The sequence below is a fragment of the Sphaeramia orbicularis genome, chromosome 3 (genome assembly GCF_902148855.1).
Source record: "Sphaeramia orbicularis chromosome 3, fSphaOr1.1, whole genome shotgun sequence".
Taxonomy (NCBI): domain Eukaryota; kingdom Metazoa; phylum Chordata; class Actinopteri; order Kurtiformes; family Apogonidae; genus Sphaeramia; species Sphaeramia orbicularis.
Window position 1 is genome coordinate 35,921,464 of NC_043959.1, and position 12,072 is coordinate 35,933,535.

Below are 12,072 nucleotides of genomic sequence, written 5' to 3' on the forward strand. Positions count from 1 at the left end.
GAGGCATACATACAGCAACACAGTGTACAATTATCCAGCAAAGATTTTCTCTCCAAACTTCTCCTTGAACTAAAATGCCATGGCAACCAGAGCCAAAAAATCATCAATATGGCTCTGAGGTGAAGTCAAACTATCTTCAATAAGGTTCTTCCAATCCAAATAGCTGTGAGGTAAGCCCTTCCTGCAAGAACTTGGCTAAATTTGCAAAAGTCTCACTAATCCTGTTATTAACAAGAGCTTTTTGCAGTAAAAAAAAGATTACATTGTTCAACCATGTGGAACTAGGAGCTGACAGACAGGATCTAAAAGCTTCATTATTCCTATTTTAACAACAGACTTTACAGCATCATTTCCTGCTGATGCTTTTTTTTCACAACCAATAGTGAGACTATGTGGCTCTTCCTAAAAGAAAAAAAAACAGACAGGTCATGAGGTTTGGTGGCCTGTGTTCATCAAGTAGAGGATTTTCTAATATCCTGCATGGCAGGACCGGAGCGTAATAATGCAATTAAGACAGTGAGGTGTGCTGCAATGAGAATCTTTACTCTGGGACATTGGCTCCATTCAAAATTAATTAAATTAACCTAGCTTTCTGCTAATGTTGCACTGCGGGGCATTTTCATTTGCAAAAGATTCTCTTTCTTTCTCTCTTCTTTTTTTTTGGTCAGTGGTGATTTTTTTTCAAATTTTTAAGACTTTTCTCCTGATAAACAATGGTCTCTGCATGCACAAGGCTGTAACTAATGAACAAGTAAAAAATATACAGAAAGGGCTGTATTAAATGTTAAATAGTTTCCTGCTGTGTGCATTTTTTTTTCGTAATAAGTTGCTTATGTACTGAACCAGTTATCATGTCCTGATATCATGTCACATGACTTGTGAGTACTACACACTTAATTCAAATATAACTCTATCACAGATGGTTTAGTTAATATTCTCACCTGGAAGAGGGTGTTAACTGAATAGAACACTTGCAATTATGGCAAAATATATGTGAATCCATGATAAAAAAAAAAGACCTTTGAGTCATTGGGCATCATTCAGGTTCCAAGAAAAGCATTAACTGTGGTTGTGATTATCTCTGAAGTTATTCATTTTACAATAAAATTATACTCCGCGAACTTGTCAGTACGAAGCACATAGTAGTTCAGTAGTTCACCTGTCAGTCAAGCAGCTCTTGCTGCTCTTTGAACTTCGTCTTTGTAAAAGGTTTAGACCATAATAATCTGTGCTCACGATGATTAAAACTGTTAGTTCCAAACCAACCTCTCTTGAAGCCACAAGCTGCTGTGATTGATAGATGGACTGACAGAGCGCTCACACACTGACCTCTCCCAGACTCTGTGAAATCTGTCTCTTTTTAAAACTGATGCTCTGTTTCACCTGAGCTGTCAAGGCTTGTGACAGAGGGATGCTTTGCAGGTTGTGTGTGTGTGTTGGTTGCACAGTGATCTAGGGTTGCGTTTTTGTACGGGGGTACCCCCCCTCGCTGTGTCCGGGGAGGAAGAGCCAGGACAGAGGAGCCCTGGGGCCAGGAGCCTGGGAGGACACAGGGAGGTCACTTCATCCACTGGTGTCACACTCTAATTCATCTGTCAGGGCTGGTGCAGGAGTAACACGCGCACACATACACACACTGGTACACAAGCGCACACTGTTGCACAGGGACATAACAACTCTCTCACTTACACACGCGTACACACAGAGTAGGATAGTGAGGTGACAATAACTTACTTTAGCGGCTTTCAACAGGATCTCTCTCTCCTGCTCGTCCTTCCTCTGCTTCTCGATTCTCTCCAGCTGCTCGAAGAAGCGAAGCTGAGAGCGAACGTCTGCAGACTGCTCGTAGCACTCATCATCCTGACAGGCAGATAGAGAGAAAATCACTGCAACGGCAACAGTTAAACAAAGCTCAGAGGTCGATTCAGGGACTATTTTTGAGCTGATACAGGCTGCTAATTTGAGAAACTTAAAAATCCCTTGGTGCATCTACTATGTACAGTCTACTCAGGAAGGATATTTTAATTTCATAATGTGGAGAAATGTTAAATTAAGCCCCTAAGAAATGAGAGAAAAACTATTGGTGGACGTCAAAGACACGGGAGCCTACTTTAACAAGATGAATAATGTATGTTCCAAAATTTGAAGGATTTGTGTGTAATGCCAAGATAAATATATTTCCTCAATAAAGTGGCAATAAAGTGGAATAACTGAGCAGCACACTAAACAGAATCTCCTTCATATTGTGTTAGACTACATATTATCTTGTCACTTTGTACTGATGATTCACGCCAAAAAAGCAGGTATTGATATGAAACAGAGAGAAAAAAACAGGGAAAGCTAAAAAAAAAAGAGAGACAAGAGCTGTGTACTGTATAATTAAATGTTCTTGAGAAAATTCAAGTTAGTCTTCATTATAAATGATGAGTGTTAAATAAATAATTGTGCATTTTAGAGAAGATGATTCAATAAAGTGGTAAAAGGTTGAAGTTTTATGGACTTTCACATCTCACATCTTTTATTTCAAACTGATTGCATCTTTTAGTTATATATCATATATTTTGCCTATAACAGTAGCCTTTTAGGTCCACGCATCACGTTTTCAGTCCATATGAGTAAATGTTATCTTATTATATTTAGACACATATCTCCCACTGTTGACATCCGTACATTAAAAGTTTATAGTAAATGTGTTGCCAATATACACAAAACATACCATTATTATTAGCTATGCATTTGATTGAACCGTGAACTCCAACTTTAACAGCAAAGCTCAACTGGAAGGCAACGAGTCTAAATACAACAACAGACTTCAACACGCTAACTTTTCCTATTTACATACAACACTTTTCTTCGCATATGGTGCATCACCTCCCACGAGGGAAATGGAAAGGCAAGAGTCAAAACAACTTTTGTGGGTCATCAAAAGTTAATAGGATAATTGCTTATTTCACATGTTTGTGTGTGTATATCTGTATATCTCCCATGCAGCTCTGTTATCCTCCCGCACTTGATTTTTATATCACTCACTTTTCTGTCTGTGTGCGTGTCAGGTCTGTGTGTGTGTTTCCATGAGTGGATGAGAGGAGCTGGGTGGCACAGAGCACAAAGACACATCAGAGGAGGCTCATCACCAGCACCCCGCCACCCTCCCACCCCCACACCCCACTCCCCTTTTTCTCACTCCCTCTCATCCAGCCTCCCTATGCTTTGTTGCAGCGCTGAGCCTGCACTCTTGCCGCAGCTCCTGCCGCCGCTGCCGAAGCCCGGCTGCTCTTTAAGGCCGCTTTGTCTTTTGGTCTTTTCTTCTCTTTTTTTTTTTTTTATTTTTTTTCGCTGATGTCAACAGAGTGGCTTCACAGAGCTTCATGTCTCTCACACACCTCATTTACAAAACCACAAAAAAGGAGAAGAACGAATGAAGAAGGAGAAGAAGCGCAAAACAAGATGGGGACAGCTACAGCGATGCTCTTCCCTCCTCCTCATCCTCCCTTCTTGGTGTCAGGAAAAACACATTTTCAAAGTTTCCCCCCAGTTCGCTTTACCATTCTGGGGTTTTAGACTTGGAGTGGAGGTGGATTTGCACTTTAATGTACACCAATTAAATGTGGTTGTATAGTTTTATGAGGGCTACGAGAAATAAAGACACCAATAAGGAGAAAAGTATGCAGGTGAACGCAGACGAGCACTTAGAAGTTCTTTTATACCTTAAGTTTGTCTGACTGACTGAAAAGTCTGAGCTCTACTGTTTACCAACTTAAGGGTAAAAAAACACTTCTCATATGAAACTTTTATGTGTTTGTGTTAGTGACACGACTGCATTTCTGTGAGTTTGTATGTACCCCACATTTGCAATTGTATGTGTTTATACTTACGTCCAAGTGCAAGTACGTCCAAGTTTACTTGAACATCCTACTGAAGTTTCTTTCCTAATTTCAGAGATGCAGATTCTTACGTCGTAATCCAATATTTATTGTTTATTTTACTGCAGAACAATCTCAGCCCAATTGAGCATCTATAGGAGGTGCTGAACAAATAAGTCCGATCCATCGAGGCCCCACCTCTCTAATTCCAGGACTTCAGGGATTTGCTGCTAAAGTCTTGGTCCAGATACCACAGCACACCTTCAGAGGTCTAGTGGAGTCTAGGCCTCGGGTCAGTGCTGTTTTTGTGGAAAAAGGGGGACCTACACAAAATTAGACAGGTGGTAATAATGTTCTGCTCCCATAGGTGCTGGATTGGTTGAGATCTGGTGGTTGTTTTTTAGATGCTTTCGGTGGGTTCTAACCACTTTACACTGGGAATGAACGAGATCTGGAGATGCTCAAATCATCACAAATTCATCCCTGTCAAAGTCACTCAGATCCATGCTCTTTCCACTTCTGCTGTTTCTAACACATTAACTTTGAGGGCTAAATATTCCCTTGCAGCCTAATATATCCCACCCACTGACAGGCTCCATTGTAGTGATATAATAAAAAAATGAACACCACTTTGTCTATCAATTGTCATAATGTTATGGTGGATCAGTGAATATCAAAATTGCAAGTAAGTTTAATAATCTAAAACCAATAAGTAATCAATCTAACCTATCATGCTGAATAGTGTTGAATAGTTATATGCACTGGCTAATAAGCTGGCCTCTAAGTGACTCTGACAGCCTCTCCTTTTTAACTCTGCACGGTAGCACAAGCTAAATTTAACACGACTCCTTATTTATATGTGTATGTCTGGGTAATCTGAATCTGCAAACAGTATTTAGCCATTTCCAGTTCTTAATAATGTCTGAACTGAATAATAGACTTGTGCAGGCCCCTTATATTGAATGTTTTGCAGGGTAATACTAATATTTATGGATGCATTTAGTGATACTGCCTCATAACTTAAAGAAGAAAAAAAAAAACAACATTCAAAAAGAGGAATGGCTTGTTAATAAAATAGTGTAAAAAACGCGACTAAGACACCCATAAACAAGCGTATCACTCCAGCTGCTTTATCTGTAATGGCTTTTTCTGTTAAAGAAAATAATCACGCTTGTTTTTTTTTCTCTGCGAGTCATAAAACTTAAATACTAATGATGCCGGTGTTGTCTACTGACGTTCATAACTATGTAGATGTTTTACATGATCAACAGGGTTTATGAGTGTCAGCTGTACATTAAAGCAGGCTCGGCAGCTTTCAAAAATGCAATAGCACATTTAAGGTTGCGTGCCCGGGGGCAGTGTGAGCTAAATATATACCTAATAATAGTCTTTTCCTTGTTCCAATGAACACACTGTTTCCAAAGTCACTTTTTTGTTCGTCCTACCTTACAGGAGTCCAGTCGGTGCTGTGCAATAGTAGAAACCTTTTCCACCACAGTGCGAAGTCGTGACTGTGTGGCATGTGAGATGAATGTCACCGCCTCCATAGGTACCTCCGTAACTCCGAACTTCTTGGCTGCAGAGGATATGAATAGTCACATTTAGGAAAAGAGGCATCGTTTGTCATCAGTTTTCAAGGAATACTGTATATATATAATTTTTGATTTGATAAATGTGTTTTAAGTGTTAACCTCAACATAATCTCCCTATCGTCCATAATCGATCATTAAAAACAAAACAGAATTTGTAGCCATAATGAGCAAACAGAGGACACACACATCGACTGTATTCACAAATTCACACACAGAAAAACTGTCTGGATTAGAATGTGCAATTAACTCCCGGAAATAGGACTCATCACACAGAAAAAGTTAATTTCTTTCACAGTCTTAGTGGAAATTCCAGAGTGGCTTTTCCTAGCTAAGCTCCTTCAAGTGTGTAAACGACATTGACCATCTCTTTTTCGTAGAAGAAGGATAATTTAGTTTCCTTGGAGCAAAACTCATCTGAAGTCATAACAAAAGAGAAGAGAACAGACTTTGGTAGGGTTACTATCTGTTTCCAACTTCCTTTTAAATTATTCCATTAACATAATTTTCTCTCTGGCACCCTTTTAAGTAAACCACACCAATTATTTAAATCAGCTGAACAATACATATACTCCTCACTTGCTCACGCTTTGAAATGGATGGAGGGAGCCCTGTTAGCCTTATAATTACAGTGGCAATACATGTGGCAGTGTCACCAGGTCAAGGAAAAACACTAATAGGCTTCTGCTTCCCAAAAATAAGATCTTTCAGGGACATTAATATTTCAGAGAAAGTTTAAGAGCCTTAACCACAGAGGGCCACAGTTCTGTGAGCAAAAACAGTCTTCAACTTGTAGCAACACCAATCATTTCCTTTACTGTAGAAATAGCCTGCAAAGCAGCTAGAAACAGACTAATGAACTGGACTGCATTAACAATTTTATTTGTAGAGAGATAAAGAGGGTAGAAAAACAAAAAGGAGCAATTGCATCAAAGTGTTTTGCATCAAAGGTTTAAGCTTTTACAGTAGGGCTCGAGAAAATAGCTGAAAAATACATCATAATGGAAAGTATATACATCAATAATTATGACCGTTTTGATAAAGACCAAGAGAAATTAGGTACTTTATCATTTTTCATTTAACGAAGGTACTTTGAATATAACTATTTCATTCATTGAGACACACAGATGAATGAAAAGGAATGTATTGTAAAAGACCAGTTCATAACAATCCTCTGTATGATTTTCAGTCACATTTTCCCACTGTCACAGAGAGTAGTGAACACAGCGTGGAACGTACACAGTTGGTGTGTGCGTTTGATCATCTGGTTGAAATGGCGTTCAGTCAAGAAAGAGGCTTTTTTCTTTGATTGTTTTCATAATTGCCCCTCAAGGACAAACACATATTTTTCTGATTTTGATGCTGTCATATTTGTGTTTTTTTTTAGCTGCTGACACATTTACTGGCTTATATGACACTTAGAAACAGTAAGTCATATTGCTGTCAAGTAGGCAACTGCAGCTTATCTATAATTTGCCAAGTCTTAGTGATATTTTCCAGGAAAGATTACATGCAGCACATATCAGAGAGTGATGGTGAAACTGAACACACCTGTTACATGGCTGTTTATCTGTCACTTGTTTACAAACCACAGAGGAAGTATACTTTAGATTTTTTCATGTAAACAAGCCAAACTACACATTTTCCTGATGTGTTTTAATGATTGAATCTGAAATTACTGAACATTATATTGAACTATTTTCTGAGTGCTATTAAGGACGTGTCTATCATTGGTTCAAATCACTATTATTGTTATTGATCAGATCTTTTAAAGATTATTTGCATTATTCGAACTCAGGCCCTAAAGCAAAATTTATGCATTGCCTCACCATCTCCCCTTGGCTGTGTACACTGATGTTTAGACTATATTTGTGATCACAGATGTAAAATAATTACACCAACTTTTTGTAATAAGGGAAATGTACCACATAATTACATTCCAACATAAATAAACATGATGCTTAAGTTATAAATCATCAATAAATATTTTAATAAGTATAAGTGAATGGTAAAAAACTGTCTGTCTTTCTCACTACTTTTAACAGAGTAGAAAACATAAATGAGACCCATGAAGAGAGACAATATGTATTGTCGTTTGTTCACACTATACAAAAGACACACTAGCATGTGACTTTTGTCTTCAGAGTGAAAGTATAAAATTAGCATTCATTACAGTGTAAAAAGATCAAGGTTATTGGTAGTGATGGAAACATAACACCTACACTTATTCTTTAGAACTTTTCAGGTGTGATGTTATGATGCCCATTGAGGTTCTAGACATTATAGACATTATTGCAGTGGTTCCCAACCTATTTTGGCTCATGACTCCATTTTAACATCACAAATTTCTGGCAACCCCAGACATTCAAAACCGAGACATTTTTTTTTTTGTGCTAAAATTAATTAGTTTTTGATCATGTAATAGTTTACTATACTATGTTGCAAATAAACATTAATTTTAGATGACATTTAGTCTATATAATGGACGGAGGCAGAAAAGCCAGGTGTAGATTACTGCACAAAGTGAGAATTTTATTTTCCTTGGTCAGGATATGTACAGTCAGTCCAGCTTGGCTTTACAAGGCTGACAATTAATACTGAACAAACAATAACTCAAACTCTGAATTATGAAAGAGCTGCAGCATCTTAAACCAACCATAATGAACATTTGAAAGATAAACAGTACCACAGTGCTTCAGTTTCAGCTTCAGAGTTTGTCATGTCTTTTATGTATTGTGATTGTCTTTTTATTAGTAAGTTTTTTATTTTTATCAATTACTAGAAATTTCAGGTGACCCCATTTTAATTCCAGGTGACCCCATTTGGGATCCTGACCCCAAGGTTGAAAAACATGGTATTAGTGCATAAACAGCCGGGAGGGAACATCATTACCCTGCCCCCTGAAGAGGAGGCAAGGGGTATTGTTTTTGGATTGGTGTGTTTGTTTTTTAACACTTAAGCAGCAAAAGTTTTGATTCAACTCATACCAAATTGGGTTTATCGATTGCCAGTGACCCAGAATAGATGTCATTACAGTTTGGGAAAGGTAGGTCAAAGCTAAAATTTTTTATGAATTTTTTTTACATCTTTGGGCAAAATACATGCAAAGGGCAAGGTTTGTTGTGCCCAGCACCACTTGTTCATAGTTTTGTTCAACTGTGAGGTCAAATCATCTGTGATCTTTAAAACAAAATCAAGTCACTTCATCGAAGTCCAACCAAATGTTTGCACAATACAAAGACCCTTTATCAAACCATACCTGGGATGTGGCATTTTTTAAAACCAAGTCTGTCCATTAAAATCAGAGATATTGTACTGAAGACCTTTGTCCAATACTTTATGAGACTGGGACATGAGCAGTCCATGTAGACCAGGGGTGTCAAACTCATTTTAGTTCAGGGGCCACATTCTGCCCAATTTGATCTCAAGTGGGCCGGACCAGTAAAATAATAACAGTGAAAAGTTATATCATGATCAGGTTTACATCTATAAAGTTTCCTTAAAAATCGGAATAACAATGAACAAGTTGAATTGTCTTAAGAAAAACAAGTGCAATTTTTTTAGGGTTATCACATTTTTGGTAAAAGTATAGTTTGGTAATGTAAACATTTTCATGTAATTTTACTTCTTTACACCAAAAAAACACAAGATACATTTAAATCTGGAGCTCAACTTTGATTCAACACTAAACCGTAGAGGCAATGATCCTTTAATGGGATGGATTTACAGAGGATTGTGTCAATAACTGCCGTATTAGAAGTAGGTGAACCGAACATAAAGGAAAGCACAAAGGAAGTACGTAAAAATTCTCAATACGATAAAGCATTTTAAGCAAAATGGAAATGCACCAACAGACCTTCAAACAGAGATGCACTATGGACACAAAAAAAACACTGGGACAACCTGAACAAGGCACTTGACTTTCAAACACTGATCTTCATCTGGACAACACTAAAGTAAGTTAAAATCATGACCAACAAGTCTAATCCACAAAAATTAGGTTTAAGAAAATCAGAAACCAAAAATAAGACTCCAACTCCTAACCTGCCATATTGTCTTACTGATTGTACCTCTGTTCATCTGTGTACAGTACAAAAACAGCATGCATGTTCTCTGTCAGTACTACTGCATATCTGTATCTGCATCTAAACTCTGTCTGCTTCTATCTGCTCATCCATGTGTATCTGTAGGCCTTAAAAGTAGCAGTGGAGTAGTGAAGTAAAAGTAATTTAAAGAGCTTTTCAAACTCAAGCTGTGCATATGTTCTGTTTTCTGAGACAGCGATTGGACTATATTAGCAACTTCACAAATGACACCCCCCCCCCCCAGGACAAGCCTGAAGAGTTATGAAAGGAGGGAGAGGGAGGTTTAGGAGAGGAGGGGGGCACAAGTGTTTGTTTGGAGGTGATAAATAAGAGAGGAGAGGTAACAAGACACAGAGAGACAAGCAGAAATAAAGATGGAGAATAAAAAAAGAGGTAGCAAACAACCTAGTATTTAAGTAAGCAGAAAGAAATAAAGGAAACAAGATTGGGGAATGAGGCTGTCTCCACTGATTGGAAAATAAAACACAACATTAAAGATTAAAGGTGCAGGTGACCTGATTCTATGTCTTTTGCGGGGGCAACTGGAGGGCAGGAAAGGTTACAGTGAAGTTGTCCAGGGTCTCTCTGTAGTGCATGAGAGCAGAGCGGAGTTGGATGTGGTGCTTATACAGTAAAGAGGAGCAGCCGAGGCTCTCTGATTGAGTGGAGCTGGCAGGCCGGGGGTGCCTCCCTCGGACTGCTGTCAGCTGGGAGTGTGGCTCGGCCAATCACTGACACAACAAAGCTGCGTAAGTGCCACTTCCCCAGCAGGGGGCGCCCTAGCATCCTGCCCTGTATCATGCTGTGAGCCCCCTGAGGTAAGATTTATATTTTTAAACAAGTGCTCTGCCCCAAGGTGACGGGATAACAACCATGCCAGGAGTCCACGTAACGAAACATGACCTCCGGGCCCTTATGCTACACCAAAGATACTTTAATTGAGATAAAACAAGATGAGGGCGCCAGACTCCCCGTCACGTGGAATTATGCTGTGTGTTGATCTGATGCACAAGAGCAAGATGCTAGGCACAGTTTTATTTTGAGTAATAAGGCTCATTACACGTTTTCACAGGTTTCGCCGTGCGATGAGAGCCAAAGAATATTTCAAGCAATAAACTTTACAGCTGTAATGAAGATGCTATCATTCTCATGTGATGCCGCAAACAAACCAAGACCTCTCCGCCTATATCGATTAGCACATGCAATATTGTGCTCTATCAGAGTGTCAAGATCCACTAAAAAGAGAGAGAGAGAGAGAATCAAAATCTTACTGCCAAGTCTCATTCCTCTAAACTCTGTTCCTTTAGACCAGAGGACAATCTGACAGCCAGCCTTCAAAAGATAAACCCATAAAGTATTTATATGTGTGCCTGGGGTCCAGTGAGTTCAGACAGCCACTGAAGAATTCATTAAAGGAGGTGAAAGAATTGTTAAGTGTATCAAATTTAAACCGAGGCCAAACAAGAAAAGGCTGGGCCTGAAACTCTGAAAACACAGAAAATCAAAACTGTCTTTACTGATGACACTTTAAAAACAGAAACAATAGGTTCCCAACGCAAAGACAACAGATATTACAGCCTAGATTCTTTGCTTTGTTGTTGTGTTACAGTGGGAGTGGGAGTAAATAGACATTTTTCCTAAACATGTTTGGTCAAGGCTAGCATTTTGAAAACGATACATTGCATGATGAGTAAAAAAAAACGTAATTTTTTTCTTTACCTGTTTCCAGAATTCGTCGGTGCAACAGGCCAGGATGGAGAAACGCCTCGTCTTTACATGAGCGAATCTGCGTTCCCACCAGCTCCGAGTTGGTAGCGAGTATCCTTGCACTCTCCTCATTGAGGTTCACTCCAGCCATGGAGGCCACGTCATTGATGTCATCATCATCCCTGAAATATCAGAAATGAACAAATAATCACAAATTATGAAATACATCATTAGACTGTAGTTTGAGCCACAAAAGACCAATGTAATCACCTCCAAAGCAAGAATGGGTCTTACACTTTTACTGACCATTAAAGGCACGAAAAAACATTATTTCAATAAGTGTGATGACATCAGTGGCCAATAAGGGAACTGCATCCAGTGTCCTGTTGCATGTGTTTATGAGACAATGGCTGCTGGTTGTGTGTTTCATTTCTAAGCTATTGTTAGCAAATTTCACACAATGTTGCGACTGTAGATGAACAGAACAGTGGCCCTGAGTCACTTGGCCACAGAGTTTACACACTTTTTAAGCCACTGATCAGTATTAACATTTATAGCCCAGAGTTCTAGCAATATTGAACAAATGATGTCAGATTCTTTACGTACTATGCAGAGCAGAGCCATAACTCAGTCCATGTGAGTAACAAAAGCAATACAAATTGTGTGCAGCCCTTTTATACAGAACCAGACCATAAAATGAACAATTTCTTAAAATTAAACTACTGATATCCAAATTATGACTCTATGCTATGTTTAGACGGTGGGGGAAAAATCTGCATGCAGTCGGACACGCAAAAGTGTGTGAAATTTCCTGTCCATCGATGTAGT

At 38.8% G+C, this 12,072-nt stretch overlaps 1 protein-coding gene across 2 annotated transcripts in view; it reads right to left on the minus strand.

Moving 5' to 3' along the window:
- Window positions 1-12,072, minus strand: part of LOC115412489 (transcription initiation factor TFIID subunit 4) — a 91,885-nt gene that overhangs the window by 43,031 nt on the left and 36,782 nt on the right. For both annotated transcript variants that reach the window (XM_030125035.1, XM_030125025.1), the window contains 3 exons: window positions 11,257-11,426; window positions 5,309-5,439; window positions 1,735-1,860 (listed from right to left, as the gene is read on the minus strand). In XM_030125035.1, the coding sequence (XP_029980895.1) occupies window positions 1,735-1,860; window positions 5,309-5,439; window positions 11,257-11,426 (427 nt within the window). The remainder of the gene's footprint in view (window positions 1-1,734; window positions 1,861-5,308; window positions 5,440-11,256; window positions 11,427-12,072) is intronic.